The sequence below is a fragment of the Embiotoca jacksoni genome, unplaced genomic scaffold (genome assembly GCF_022577435.1).
Source record: "Embiotoca jacksoni isolate LCO1_2020_lvr unplaced genomic scaffold, fEmbJac1.0.p SCAF_9, whole genome shotgun sequence".
In the NCBI taxonomy this organism is placed as follows: domain Eukaryota; kingdom Metazoa; phylum Chordata; class Actinopteri; family Embiotocidae; genus Embiotoca; species Embiotoca jacksoni.
In genome coordinates this window covers 3,835,294-3,851,835 of record NW_027185447.1, presented here as the reverse complement: position 1 = coordinate 3,851,835, position 16,542 = coordinate 3,835,294, and the positions used below count along the sequence as shown (strand labels likewise).

Sequence of the window (16,542 nt, the reverse complement as noted above, 5' to 3'; positions counted from 1 at the left end):
ACTCGCAGCAGCCATACGCTGTGGCAGCAGTTAAAGGAAGTGGGGAGCTGTGTGTTATTGTCCCAAGAGTGTCTCCGTTTCCAGACTGTTGACGTTGTAACCGACAGTCTGGCTGTCATCAACATGTTAGCTCTCTAAATGTCAGTTCCTCCACTGTCTCAGGGCCCGTCCTCTATTACAATATTTTGCTCCTGTTCTCCACTTGTCTCTTTTATCTGTCCTTATTTATTTTTTTCATGATTCACTTTGCAACTTACACATTTTATACAGTCCAAGCATTCTTTTATTGAGAGTAGATCTACTTCTATACAGTGTATGCACACACTCATTAATGTGTGCTAATGTTGCATGTAAGAGCAATGTACTGTATGTAACTTGCAACAGCAAAGGCTTATGGGTACTTTTTTAACCCCTCTCTCCACATTACACTGTTTAAAAATTGGTAGTGGATGATTTTGTCAACCATTCAATGACATTCAAACAAACTCAGTGAGGATTAAAGTTGACGCAGCAGCAGAAATTATGGAAAAAAATATAATACAATTTTGATTGTATAACCGTTACGTCGTCCGCATAATTTACAGACAGCGGTTTTGCTGTGATTTGGGCTATATTTACATGTAGAATAATCACTCAGACGGAAGGTTAAAAGTGACAGAAAGAGGCCGCACACACGCCGTTTCATGCAGGTGGTGGGTTGCCAGGTTGCCGTGACATTTGGGTTAAGATTGTATATAATATTTGGGTTGTGTGTTTATATTGTGTTTTATAGCCTTACAGAAAAACGACATGAATTTCACGTGCAAGAACTCACATGACCACATGACATATGTATTTTGCCCATGGGAAACATGAGTCATACGTGAGCACATGTATCCCATTTGGAAAACATGAAGAACTTGTGTGTTTTTTCTCTGAGGGTAGACAATCTGGCAATAAGGCTAGCATCAGACAAATTTACAAAACGTATGAATCCGTGTATGATGATTATCCAAAGTACGTTTGAGGACCATACAAATAATGTATGTCCTGGCAGAAACATCAAAACGGGAGTGCGCCGGGAGAATATGGTAGAAACCTGGGAAAAACTAGACTGTTGGCATCTATGAGAGAGAAACCAAAACACTCCCCACTTGAGCACTTGTACTTTGCCGTAGTCTGCTGGGGGAGCAGCACTGGAGCCGGCGACATCAACAGACTTAACAAACTGGTTAAGAAGGTCGGCTCCATCATCGGCTGCAAACTGGACAGCCTGGAAAAGGTGGTGGAGAGGAGGACACTGAGGAAACTATTATCCATATTGGATAATCCTGACCACCCTTTCCACCACCTGCTGCAGGGACAGAGGAGCACTTTCTCCAATAGACTCCTCCAGCTCCGCTGTCACAAGGACAGATACAGGAGATCATTCCTGCCCACCGCTATCAGACTGTACAATAACTCACCTCTGGCAAAATCCATCACACAACAATGACACCCTTGCACTACTGTTTTGTGTGTTGTTTTGTTATAATTCATTGCACTGTTGTTTAGTTTAGTTTATTTATTATTATTATATTTTATTGTATAGAATGTGCATTTAAAAAAATATTATATTCAGTATTTTTTCCCTGTAGATGCTGCTGGAACGTAAAAATATCCCTCTGAGGGATTAATAAAGCATCTATCTATCTATCTATCTATCTATCTATCTATCTATCTATCTATCTATCTATCTATCTATCTATCTATCTATCTATCTATCTACCTACCTACCTACCTACCTACCTACCTACCTACCTACCTACCTACCTACCTACCTATCTATCTATCTATCTATCTATCTATCTATCTATCTATCTATCTATCTATCTATCTATCTATCTATCTATCATTTGGTGAAAGTGGAGAGGAAAAACTCCCTTTTAACAGGTCTGCATTGACCGATATGCGTTATACTAAAATAAGATTCAGGTCATATCAAAAGGATTGAACTAAATCAAATCAAATTGTTCTATGTCTGCCACACTTAGCTGGTCCTTCACTGTTACTAATAACTTTTCTTTTTGGTATTCATATATTGCTTACACTCTCTTGACGTGAGCCTCTTCGCTCGCCTGCTGTTGCTCTGAGACACGTGTGGTGAAACAAGACATGCTTTAAGCACATTCATCTCATACTGCTTTGTACTACAGCAGCTTCGTTGTTATTCTGAACCCTCTGCTCTCATTGTGTTTTTGTGAGGAAGTAATCGCTGAGTGATGATGTGGTAATCATTTCTTGTGCAGAGGTGGCACCTTTGTTGTGTTGAATTACAGGAAAAAAAATGACTCGTCCTTGGTGTTCTGGCTGAACCCTCTGGCTCAGGAAGCCATGTTCTCCTTTTAACCTTTTTCATTTGATTAAAAGGGAAAACAGGGTTTGACCTGCGCCGTGGGGAGGCAGGCCAGCAGCTGGGATTTGGGCCAAAACAGCAGGAAACTGAGCTCAAGTGGAGGAGCTGGCAAAGCCAAGGGTGGCGAAGGTCCCTGCACGCACACACACACGCACACACAAACACGCACCCACACCCAGACACACACACAGATATATATATATGTATATACATATATACACTTGGGCATAAATGTATGTCATTGTCAGTGTGAAAATGAATGCACATGCAGGAAATATGAATACAAATGCGTGTGTTCACTACTCAGATTACATACTGAGACCTATTGTACATGTGCTATTGTGTGACACACTAACTGCAGATAGAATACTGAAGCATTATTATATTATGGACAAAAACATACATAGGCATAAGAACAAGTACATCTATGTACCATACAACACACATTGTCAAGCAAACACATACCATGATTATATATGTATTGCAAATGCTTTCTGCAGCTCCACTCACCATTTTAGTCTCTTTTTAGCTCATTTTTGGGGTTTTATGTCTGTGAAGCTGTCAGTTAAAAAGCTCCAAATCTTTGCTCAAAAGACAACATTAAAAGCTAGTTGATATTTTCCTCAGGAGGTGTTGGAAACCAAGGCAGAGCTGTAAGGAGTATTATATATTGTAGTTTAAAACACAATCCCAGTGGATAACTTCAACTTTTTTCCTTGAGATTTGCACTGTTTGTGAATGTGTTTGTAGCAACACCTACAATATTTAAACATCAGTTTTCTTTTGGGCCACCTCAGGCTGCTTACTTGTGTTGAAAACTGTGTGTAAAGTTGTGGATTGTCAGTCAGTATCATCCTGTGAGTATGTTGTTATAACTGAACTCCAGTGGTTTATTTTCCAATCTTACTACAGTGATGTTTACTCCTGGGTGTGTCAGTACGTCTTGACATCATGGATGTGATTGCAGGTGCAAAAGAGCACACTTCTGACAACAGTGTAAACAAATGCAAATCAGGCTTGAAACGTTTTTACCAGGGAAGGCAAAGAAAAAAAAAATGCTTTCTAGCTTTTTAGTGTCAAGTGTAAAGCTTCTCTTTAGAGCAGGCACACAATCCTAATTCGTTTTCTAGTTAATGACTGAGTTGGTAGTTGTGATTTGCTGAAGGCACATTATAAATTGCTGGTGCATTAGCAGCAAACAGCAATGTTATGCTTCATATCAGAGGGCAGAGTCACCAAAATCCTGATAATACATGCCAAATTCAAACCATGTATCACTGAAAACTTTAGCGCTTACAAAGTTTCCATCTGCTAGTCTTAGATATGACTGAGCACTTACTGTATGATACTAATGGTAGAGATTCTCACATATTTCCAACACGAATTTCTGAAACCTTATTTAAAATCTACAGTAATCAGTGAGATGTTTGTCTGAACAGCAGTACTCACAGGGAACATCTTGTAAGTTTGTGGCTGCAGATTTGATTGCGTCCTTTGTCCTGAAGCATCCTTGAAAAAGATTAAACTCCAGCCAGCTCCGAAGCTGCTGTTCTTGCTGAGCCTGACCTTCGAAGAGCACAGGGAAAGTGAATGTCCTTCAATACCATACAGTGCTCTGCCCACGTTTAAAGCATTTCAGATGTTTGCATTCATGCCATCATGCAAAATATCATCAAAGAGCTGTCTGATCTGTCCAAATTCATTTGATTGCACAACAAAGACATCAGAGGTTTTAATAAAATTTAGAAGCTGAAGTTACATTTTTGTTTTGGCCATTCAGCAGACTTCTAATAGATGAAAAACAAAAAACAATTTACCACGTAATGTTTGAGTGATGCAGCATATAACGGATATCCATTTGGGAGTATTAACTAAATTAGTGTTGTAATAAAACATAATTATATTTCGCAGAACTGTATTTGAACAACACAGCAAAATATACCCATCTCTTTCCCAGAGTGTAACAGGATGCACATACATCAGCTTAATTACTATTATAATAGGTAGTGATTCACATTACACTGCAGCCACTTCCTCACATGTTATGAAGCCATTTCAAAGAGCTCAAAAAGCTCTTGAGAGTACTGTGCGCAGGGCGATGCACCACCAGCCATCTCGCACGCCGAACAGCATTGACATTCAGAGGCTGATGCCGCCAGCTGCCCGATCATGATGGATTCAGATGGAGAGCAGAAAAGGCACGGAGGGACTCAGTGTTGCCGGAGCCCTTATGTATAAAAAAAACTCTGAGTGTTGCAGCAGTGCGTTGTGGCGCTGAGAGGCAGTGAGTCTGGGTTATATGAGCAAAATGCATAGAAGCAAATGCATGACTGACTGGTCTCTCAATATCCTTGTTAGGCAGCTGTGAAATGACGTATGAGCGCTGGCAGAGTGATATATTTGAGTGTTTTGGAGGCATGGAAGAGCAGAAGGGGAGAAGTGAGCAGCTGAAAAGTTTTGTGTGTGTATACTCTGCATGCATTTGAAAATATGGGGGCTTCAATTCACTGTAGTGGAAGTCTTTGGCGGTCCTCCATTGATCATTGTTGGCATCTCTGCTGCAACAGATACTGCAAGCATTAAACTGAAATAAGCATAATAAGCACATGACAACTTGATCTGCTTGCTAACCTTGTGGCAGGGACATAAAATACGAGTTAATTCTGTCACAGCCTCCAATCAATGATTACAACAGGGCCAACAAACAACACCGGGGTAAGATGTGTCTTTTATGATGCCGTCTTCAAACAGATTTGAACCACAGGGTCTCATTTTCTGTTCCTGTACATGTTAAATACAAAAGATACAACGTGTGGATATGCAGGATTTGAGGAGGAGTAACATTGACCAAGCTGGGATGAGAAATTAAGTGACAAATAACAAACAATACTTTTTCTATTGGTATTCACTTTTTTAATGGGTAATAGAGTAGCATTAATCGGTCGTATCTGTTGTTGTTGTTGTTGTTGTTGTTGTTGTTGTTGTAAAGTTTGAGGACATTGTCAGGTTGCTGTGTAGAAGAGCATGGATTAGAGTTCGGTTGGGAGGGTTATGTTATCACAATCATATTCAAAATCTGAGCCTGTCGGTGGCACAAACAAGGTTTTTTAGTGGACTTACACTGACGGGGCAAAAAAATGGTTGTCCCCACTGGTCCTCTCTGTAGAGTGCAATCTCACTGTGAAAAAAGAATACCTCATGGAATTGTCTAGTCCCCAAATACAAGACGACCCACAAACCTCACACCCAGAAAGAATATTATTTCCAGACGTAGAAAACTGTCAACAACAGTTTTGCCTTTTATTAACCTTAGGCACTGCTCCAAAGTCTTCTAAAGGTTGAAAAAAAAAAAAAAACATGCGATGTTGCAGATTTATGTTTTGCTTCACAATGACTATAAAAGTGGACGTAGCTTTTTTTTTTATCAGAAACATGAGACCAATGCGGAAGTGTCTTAAACTGCAATACAACCGAGACCCGCTAGGGGGTTGGGTCCAAAAATGCTGTGGCTCCATAGACTCCCATTCAACTTCTCTCATGAAAGTCAATACCTTTTTTTCACAAGTCAATTTGATGGCGTTTGCTAAGGTTACTCCTTTTTATTCGTTTTCTGGCGCTCCATCTAAAAATAATCCCATCATTAATTAGATATTAGGCCTCAAATAGCAGCGTTTTTGGGAGGCGTGTCTGTTTGATTGACAGAACTGTGGTACAGTCAGGTTTCTGCTTATGGTGGGTGGGGCATAGTGTCCTCCTCAGCTCATCCAAATATGGTCACTTCTGGCTCCCAAGATAGCAAGATAATAATGGCCAAAAACTTCAGCGTTCACAAACCAATAGTTGATGTCACTGACGGCTGCGACTTGTTTTCTTCACACAGCAGTCTCCTTAATCAGAACTTTCAGGTGTAACATCTGCCCTGTTGACATGTACATGATGGAAATTAGTCAACAGTTTAAAAGATTGTTTTTCATGTGAAACCACAGAATTTTCAGGTGGGTGTATCAGAATTCTGCAAAATATTGCAAAGGCTAAAATGGGACCTTTAAACAGAACATAAACAACTTCCATCCTTTCTGTCTGATATGTTGGCATTTTGAAAGGTGTCACCTTTCAAAATGCCAACATATCAGATCTCTTTCGCCACCGTATGTGCAAACAGGCTATTAAGTGGAGTAAGATGGAAGTTTAGGTAAGACGATGCCACAAAGGAACATATCCTGCTCTCCTTTTATCACAACTGTAATTACCACATTCCATTTCTCAACGAAATAAACGATAACAGGCGCCCCTGCAGCTCTCTCCGCCCACAGCTATCTGCTACCTCACACACCGTCCTCCGCCTTCCTCCTCTTTTCCTGCTCCCCCCTCTCTCTGTCACACACACACATAGAGTCTCATAAGAATTCCTCTTGTTTTTTTTTTTATCTTCCAATATATTAGTCTCTCACAAACACACACAGCCTTGCTCTCCTAAACCCTCGCTCATTAATTCAATCTCTGGTGATAATTTATGTTCCCGATCATCACACAAACACTCTCTTTTTCTCAGACTCATGAACACTCCCTTTCTCATTAATTTGTTCTGTTCGTCTCCCCGTTCACCCGTGATAAATGGGTTAACACGGAGTCTGGCGTGGCCGTCGTACTGTAGCGTTTGAGCCCTGACTTACAGCAGTTCCACTGTTTTATCTCGCTGATAATGATAATGCCTCAGGGTGAGGAGACCCAACTCATCGCAGCCTTTTATGGCCTCAACAGTGACTGTGGATATTAGAAATGACTATTAGGAAGAGATACAGCATTAGAGAGCCACATGTTTGAACCATTGTTATAACAGAATCAGTGGAATATAAAGATTTGCAGAATGGTAGATAAATAAATTTGATGTGATAATAAGTGCGATTTTCTTCAAATTTTTGACAAATTTACAGTAAAAGTGTTTTTTTAAGTATCAAACCGGTGTGGAAGTTATTAAAATTCAGAAAAAAATGTTTTACTGGAAGAAACAGACTGCACATCATGCGCTCAGATTAGCATCTGATGGGTGGATTTTGTAAATTGCTGGGAGAGAATTATCACTCCTGCATTATAATATACTGCTGATGACTATCTCATTTTCCTGTGGTCTCCAAATGTGGGACGCATTAGGCCCCCCCAAAAAAAGAAAAAAAGTGCAGGGATTGTACGTTGTGGGCTTCCTAAGTGGGGGAAAGACAGATTATCATTGCTAAGAGCAACTTCAGAGGCTCTATCTCTTACACAGCAGTTTTTATGTTTCAGCTTTGAATATTATCTACAAGAGAGAGGCTGTGGGCATTGTTGCTGGCTCTGGCAGCGTAATGTCAAATCGATACCTGGTGCGTTTCGGGTTTCACAAATGAAAAATACAAGCAGATTTGATCAATGTACAAGAGGGATGTATGACTTGAGGCTTGTACCGCTCTCGTAATACAAGAACGATCCATAGCCGCAGCCTCATTGGTTGAACAGGCGAGATTAATCTATGGAGCAAGATGAAAATCGGCACTTAGTTGGCAGAGGTTTGACTCAATCTTATTGACTGAATAAGCCAGACAAATCTATAAGTGTAGGGCACTTGGCAAAGGTTAAGAAATCTTGAAGTTTGTAGAAGGACTCGCTTTTGAATTTCTCCATAATTAAAAACACAGACAGTCCTCTGAAGTGTCTCTCTTCTGTCAGGAAGACGCTCACAGGGACGGATACACACTGCAGTAACATTCAGTAGTTGCCTGGACTTCAAATTGTGGTGCTGATTTCAGTTTGGAAAAAACCCTCTTCATCTGTGTTACAGGATTTCCCAGGAGGGAAAAACACTTCTGATCCAGTCGTTTAAAAGAAAATTTCCTTTTTGAAGAGCAGAAAATATTGTGACAGTCACAGTTTTGAAAGTACCAAAGTGATACACTGTATGAGGCAGTAATTATCTTTCATTAAAAAACAGACTTTGGTCAGTGCCATCCACATCTGATATCAGGAAGATGCGTCCGTGCTCTGATTTTCTTTACACATTTTTTTAAATAATTCATATAAAAGTTGAGAGGTGCTTTTTACAAACAAATTGTTCCTAGTGTGGTCATTCACTGGTTGGTGGGTTTCAGTGGAGCGATATGGCAAGAGCCACAAATTACCACAAACTTAAAACAAGAGGTTTGTTTCACAAAGAATCTCAACTCCAGGTATTAGTAATAGTTGTTAGCATAATTAACCAAAGACAAAGATTTCACTCTTTTCAGGCTCAACCCAGGAACATTATTATTATCTTATTAAAAGCTCATTAGACGTTTGTACAAGCTCTGTAAGGCTTCATCTTAAGCAGAGGTGCCCTCTCCTTTTCCTATGAAGGGCCAAACATGTACCTGGATGGCGGGGCATGGGCCAAAAATAAATGTGAAAATACATTCAAATTTCAAAAGATTTCATTTAAATGTGATATATTTGACAGAAAGGTATTGCTCTCAGTTTAAAAATAAAATTTCAGAACAATAAAAATAATAATTTTATGATTTTGCAGAAATTATTGTCAAAAACTATGTTCTCTCAGTGTGCCACTGCCTCGCTCGCTTATCTTGACTGGCAGCCCAAAGTCAGTGATGTAGGACCAATAACAGCGCATGAGCATCAGCAGGAGAGAGAGAGAACACTGCAACTCTTTGAAGATCAGACGTAGATCAATGTAATTTAATAGGAAAGCTAAACAGCACGATGCTGCACATTGTTGTAAAACTCATATTATGTACTTTTTAGGTGCACAAAGTTTGTGGTTCAAAGTCATTAGAGTTACGATTTAACAGCACTAAAGAATAAGGAGAATAAGCACGGGTTTGTCAAATGCTGTTTTGGGCCAAAACAAGAAAGGTGCAGGCCAAACGTGGCCCGTGGCCCGTGGCCCTCAAATTGGACTGCTCTGATCTTAAAGCTCTGACATCCAGTTGCTAGAACCAGTTTGTTAACTGTCTCTGATTCTGTGTGTCTGTCCAGCCATGTTCACAGAGGTGCCTCACGATATGACTGCCCAGAGAGGACAGGATGTGGAGATGGCCTGCTCCTTCAGAGGGGCGGGAACACCATCCTATTCCCTGGAGATCCAGTGGTGGTACATCAGGAACCATCTCGACTGGACGGACCGGCAGCCCTGGACAACTAATGAAGTAGGTTCATAACAGGAGCTCTGACTGTCTTCTGATGTGAAATAATTAACTCCTTTACTGCCGCTGTAACTAAAGTCACCATCAACCAAAAGCCTCTCTGTTGGACTTTAACTTTTACACTCTTTACCTTCTTTTTATTTTCATTTGTTTTGGCCATCATGTATACTGTATATGTAATAATACCATTTTACTCAAAAAATCAACTAAGATCTAGAAGAATTAGCATTAACTTAGAGTCAGATTCCTTGTCAGCAAACAAATTTTAGTCCAATATTGAATGTTGCTTTAACTTTGGGTCACCAAAAAAGAAAGAAAAAATAGCTGTTCAGCAATTTGTCTATTTCTTGGTGATGAATAGAGGAGTTGATGAGAGGCAGCCAGTCTAAACAATATACAGTAAATGAAGCTACATCAAACAAATCTACAGAAGAAACCAAAAAGCTGTATAGAGCTGCAGAGTTGGGTCACTAAAGCGCTTCAAATGCTCTTTGTTATTACTATTTTATTCAATTCATTGTTAATATAAAACATACAGATGAATGTATCTATAAAACAAAAAATACTTACCTTTGGAAAACCCCAGCTCAGTTAATCATGTTTCCTATAATTTATCATCAAATATTACCTTCCTGGATTCAAGAGTAAGAACACAATCTGTCCATTCATGTGCCCAAGTACTTCTCCCATTTTATGTTTAGAATCTAAGTCAAACTGTATGAAAAGTAATTAAAGGTATTAAGATAAAAATCGTTTTTATTTCTTAGGTGGCTCCAGAGGAGGAGATGCCGAAGGACGCTACAAAGATTAGTGTGAGTTAAGTGCTATCTGCTGTTATTTTCCTAAGAAAACCCTTCTGTTTGCCTTGGTGTTATGTGATTAGATGAGGCACAGAATGCTTCTGATTACATTTAAATTTCTTGTTCTGGATGATCCGCAGATGTTGTACTTATACGGTGTTACACGCAAGGATCTGATTCTCACTCTCAGCACGGCGAATGTTCCAGACGACACACTAACATGTTTCGCTTCATCCTTGATGGGTCTGTAGAATCACACGGTGTCAGCCAAAGAGCAGGCGGCGCTGGTGCTCGTCGTGGGTGGTTAAGCATCCTCCTCCAGGGGCCACGGCCTGCAGTGCATCATCTTCAGATTCAAAAAAAATGCCCCTGCATCTTCATGGCTACAACTCCAAATCCCATTAATAAACAGTGAAAAACGAAAGGCTGGGAAGTCGGCAGAACTTTTAACATCTCCTCTGGTATCCTCGGAGCCTTTTAGTTACTCACCGAGGAAAATGGTTTCCCAGAAAAAGCTGAGAGGAACTTGTACGGAGTTGGACGGTCATATAGCCACTCAAAACTTTGACTTTTTGCTTCTAATTAACTGCAGAAGTGAGCAAAATTTTGGAAATACAGCCCATTACCTCCCAACCAACCAACTTTCTTGGCTAAATCTCTTTTCATTGACTTTATAGTTACAAAAATGAGCAACAAATGTTACTGTCCAATCATGGAACTGATGCAATTCACAGCACTGCATGTATGTCCAATTAAATGCATGTAGAAATACATTAACATGTTTCATTGTGTGTGCAGAAACATGCAAACACAAAAACACGAAGGCTCTATCCTTGCTCCCTGCAGGCTAGCTGCCGCTGCTTCACTGTAATGAAAGCACCAGTTGTAGTTTGGGTGACTGAGTGCATGTCTATGTGTGTGTTTGTGTGGGCGGAGCCAAACACTGCAGGCTGTACAGCTGGAAAGTCATTATGAGCTCGCCGTATATAATGAATGCTGGATCGCATCCACGTAGTCAAGCAAAGATGTGGCAGGATCCTCACATATGCAAACACAGACTCACAAATACCGAGTGTCAAGTGCTGGGTTTATACTTGGAGAGCCACACGCAAATGCAGGGGCTGTTGCCAGCACACACACACACACACACACACACACACACACACACACACACACACACACACACACACACACACACACACACACACACACACACACACACACGTCATCTGCTGGCATCATACGGAGAAAGGTGGGTGATAACTGTGGTTGTATATATATATCTCGGTGCGTCACATCTAATGATGTCCCTATAGACTCCCATCATCTCAACAGCGCTGCTCTGTGAACTTCCAAAACTTTTACCTCCAAGATGTCAGCTCCTCTTACTTTCAAGGCCACAAATAGACATTGTCAAGCAGCACCTTCGTCTGAGTGTGTGTGAGTGTGAGTGTGAGTGATGGGCTCGGAGGAGGTTTGGCTGTGGAGTGTGTTCAGGCCACTCGACTGAAATGATTTCAGCACCACTTCTACGCCACACTTCTTTACTTCTTTGTACCTCCATCACTTCACGCATCTATCTATCTAAACATAATGCTTAGCGAGGCTAATTCGTGAGAGGAAACCATAGGCTTTTTAAAATGTACTTAAATAGATAATCACTGTAAAATTGCTCATTGGGCTGTAAGTGCGGAGCTTCTTGTTTGATTGAATTTTGCACGCAAGAAGGATGCGAATACCATCAAAGCAATAGTTTGACATCTTGAAGTCATCCACTCTTTTGAGATGTTGCTGAGCGTTAGATGAGAAGATCAATGTCGCTGTCGTGACTGTCGTGTTGTTTTATCTGCTGTTGTTTAGATTTTTTTTTTTCCTTTTATTGAAAACATCAACCGGCACATGAACATGATCTTTTTGGCTCAGTCAGATGCAGTTAGATCAAATTGATGTTATTTTATGAGGGTTATACCCGAAAAATAAATGAATGTTTAGCTGGAGCCAGGAGAAGATTAGTTTAGTTTAGCATAAAAACAGGAAGCAGGTGGAAACAGCTAGCCGTGCTCAGTCCACAGTAAGGTCTCTAACTAACACATCATGTGTCATCTATTCAACCTGTACAGAAGGCAGCAGAGACTGCTTGGCTACTTTATAGTGACAAAAAGGCTCCAGGATTAAGTCGGAGCTCCCGCCCCAGAAATCCGTCTGGCACCAACAACCACAACTTTGCATTTGTATGTAAATTAGTGGCCAAAGAGGTTTCTGTAGGTGGTTTCTTTTCATTCTTAAGTCTCGTCCGTTTTCATATTTATGCTAAGCGAGGCTAATTGTCTATTAGTTGTAACTTCAGGGATAACATCTACATCGTCAAAATTTCACACGTGTCATATTAAAGTATGTCCTCAAAAAAGTACAAAAAAGACACTTAGATGACACGAGTATGACATCTTTATGATATTTTGGAAAACATACTATAGTATGACATTTTTATATTTTGGACGATATACTTGACATTTTATTTATATAATTTTATTTTTTTGACATTTTGGCATTTTGACATTTTTTTATGACATTTTGGCCGACATACTATAGTAGGACATTTTATGATATTTTGGACGATATACTATGGTATGACATTCTAATGATATTTTGGACAACATACTGTACCGTGACAATGAATGCTGTTCACCAACATGTACACTTAATATATATATTATTCATGACATACGATATTATGACATTTTTGAACAAGACATTTTAATGACTTTAAACCTGGGGAACCAATTCACGATGCACAACCCTGGGAATGTCAAAGAAAACCCACCTTGTTGCAGTCATGAGCTGACGCTCCTTCTTCAGCCTTGGACAGTGACTGTCTGCCTCTCTTGAAATGTGAATGTAACTCAAAAATGTCCCATCCTTTTCCATCCTTTTCATGGATCAAAAATAATTTCAAGGGTCTCACTTCCCCAATTCCTGAGTTTGACCAAATTTGGTGTGCTTCCGCTGCTCAAAATTGCAAACGTACACATACCAGGGTTCACACAAAGATGTGTAACACAGGTGCTGATGTTGATCAAGTGACGTAACTTAGAAAACTGACTCAAGAAGAGAAGTCTGAACTTTTTGACCGCATCTCATACCTTCTACTGCGCTACATTTGAGTGTTAATTGACCATTATTCTGTTATTGCAACTTGTATGTACCATAGCTTCTGGTCAGTAAAAGTTACATAGGATTTAATTTCTCTTAGAATCTCACCGTAATTTCTCGCTGCTCTCTTTATTTTGTCTATCTTTGCCAGGTTGTGAAGGTTGTAGGAAGCAACATCTCCCACAAGCTCCGTCTCTCCCGAGTCAAGCCATCCGACGAGGGCACCTACGAATGCCGTGTCATCGACTTCAGCGATAATGCGGGTGCCCGCCACCACCGTGTCAGAGCCTACCTGCAGGTGCTGCCGGAGAGCGACTTCTTGGACGGTAACCACAACGACAACTTCGAAGCTCTGGACGACACCAAGAGCGGGGCGGGATTTGTCGACGGGGACGAGGTGGAGCCCCACGGTGGCGCCAAAGAGCACGCTCACGGCCACCACCAGAATCACGGCCACCACCAGGAGCACGGCAAGCGGCCTCTGTCACCCGCCCACCACGGCCACAGCCACGGCGGCGGCGGCAGCAGCAGTCAGCAGCACAAGACGGGCAGAGAGCTGAAGAAGCGGGACGTGGACAGTAACCACAGCCACAATGACTGCACCAACAACGAGCCCAGCTGTGCACTGTAGAAGGTTATTAGACCTGAGTGATAGATTACAGGATTGGATTGCATAACATGATGTGTGTCACAGCATAAAAAGCTATTCTTCCCACACAGTGCAGGCCTGTACACAAATCCAGAATACCTTAGAAATGTGCAGTCTGGCTTATCCAGAGCTCAGCGCTGTAAACTGTGCAGGGAAGGTAGCTTTTTCTTGCTGTGCCTGGGTCGGGGTTGGACTGCTCACTGTCTGTCAAGCCTGGCTTCACAGCATTCAGCAAAAAAAAAGGGGGGGGCTGATGTGTAGATCCAGGCAGCTCCACTGTTTCTGGTTTCAGCACCAACAAAAAAAAATAAAGACTCTTGTCTCACTATTAACCCATGCTCTGTTCCACTCTTGTACTTTAGATACTGTAAATGACACAATCTGCTTTCATGCTCATACTTCTTCCACTGCCTTACTCTGTCGTTTGATACACCCTCAGAAAAGAAAGGATAATACTGTACATTTTGTAAACTGGGTCTGTCCCCGGTAAAATAACTCCTTTTATTCTGAGAGTGCACTGAATGAAACTCAGACAAATTCTTTCCCTGGAAATGTTGTCAAGTCCTTAGCTTCTTTATGTATTTTTGTGCATTCAATAATGGACGTAAATATGGTGCAACACCAATAATTTTGCGATTTATTTCTCCCTGTGTTTGCCCACAGAGAGACAGAAACATGCCTCCTTCAGCAGGAATTCAAGGTCCCCGAGCAGCAGTGCTCATCAAGGACAGATACGCTCCTAGTTCTATTCATTCGGAGTAAATACAGTGGTCATGTGGAAGGGGTGGGACATCAGTTCAAACAAAGGACATGTTCCCCATGTCGCTTTTGAGTTCATGAATTAGCAATCCATTAGAAAATATGATTTTTGTTCAACAACTTGTGCTGCAGGTTTGATCCATTCTGGGGCGCTCAAGCTGAGAGAAATCAATCGAATTGTTCCTTGCGGATCCCCAACAGTTTAGAAAGCCATTAAAGGATCAAATCGATGACACTAAATTAACCATCCGTTTTAGTGTGCCTCTGATTCCCGACTATAAATTAATAGAAGAAATGTAGACTTGGTGCAAGATATACTTTTTTGGGAAGAGCCATACCGTGTTCCTCTCCCTGCTTAGCTCCCTTATTCTGAAGCTCCGGCCCAGTGCTCATCAATCATTCAAAAAAGCCTCAATCCTCTCCACTACAAGCCTCTAATCCACTCTGTATATACGACTGTATAATATGAAATAAAGTAAGTGCATGCTCCGTAATTTTCTTAAAAAGACTTTTTCAACCAACCATACACAAAGACAGTGTGCTAGTTAAGGTTATTTTTGTCATTTATCCTTTGGTTTGTTAAAAAAAATACATCAATGTTTTCTGTTCTGGCTCTTTTTTCTACGTTAGAAGTCCTGTCAACGATTTGTTATTTTTTTTTTTTTTCAAAGCAGTGTTTTGTTGCTTTACTGCTCTCCAAAAGTGCTGTACAGACAGATGAATGACATTCTCTTCATAGCTGCTCAGAAAAAGTATTTTTTCCTGATGTATCTTAGTACTTCAGCAGTGTTTCTTAAAACTACTGTACACGCAGGGCTGCAAACGTAAGCGTTACCAGATTTGAATGAGCCTGAACACGTGTGCGACTCAGTCAGGGAGACTATTTTAATTACTTGAAGATAATCTCTTTGCTTTGACGCTTGTACGAAGCTCAAGCCTCGTCCGTGAAGGTGATGCGGAGAACACAGGTATTCTGGGTAAATACTTCACTTTGAAGGGTATCAGTTAGGACAAAGTGAATGTGGATAACATGCTGGATAGAGCCTGGAGCATTGAGGGTGAGAAGTAGGAGGAAAATGGCGTTACTGAAACACTGAAATTGGCTGTTCACTCTGCTTCAAAGTGTCGTTTCGTGTCTCAAGGCCATGAGCGGTTTTTACTTCTCTGCTGTATCTGTTTATCGTGTGCAGTCCCTGCAGACTGGGAGGTTGGTTTAATGTGAAAAACAGTGATCAGTGGGACTTTTCTTCTTCTTTTTTTTTTCTTCAACCAGTAACTTTGATTTAATGTTTTGTAAAGAAGAGATCACTGTTGAAAAAAGAGGGAAAATGTACATTTCTTCTCGAATGTTTGGTCTCACACTAAGTGTATGCCTTTATCAAATGAAATAAATTGTATATGAAACAACAGAGAATCTTGGGTAATTTTCTCATTGATTTAGAGGTGTGAAAAGATGAAAGACCCCCCCTCCCCCCTGAATACTCACTACCCGCGTGTCTGAGTGCTTGCTGTGGGTGTTCTATGTCAGCTGTGATTTAGCTTTAGCCCTCGCTGTGTGTGTGTGTGTGTGTGTGTGTGTGTGTGTGTGTGTGTGTGTGTGTGTGTGCGTGCATTAAGGAGAAACGATGTTAGGCAGTTGCC

At 40.8% G+C, this 16,542-nt stretch overlaps 1 protein-coding gene across 1 annotated transcript in view; it reads left to right on the top strand.

Annotated features, from left to right (window-relative positions):
• Positions 1–16,315, top strand: part of vstm2l (V-set and transmembrane domain containing 2 like) — a 45,816-nt gene extending 29,501 nt beyond the window's left edge. The window contains exons 2-4 of the mRNA XM_069140861.1: positions 9,377–9,546; positions 10,311–10,355; positions 13,645–16,315. Of these exons, the coding sequence (XP_068996962.1) occupies positions 9,377–9,546; positions 10,311–10,355; positions 13,645–14,124 (695 nt within the window). The 3' untranslated portion in view covers positions 14,125–16,315. The remainder of the gene's footprint in view (positions 1–9,376; positions 9,547–10,310; positions 10,356–13,644) is intronic.
• The last annotated feature ends 227 nt before the right edge of the window (positions 16,316–16,542 follow it).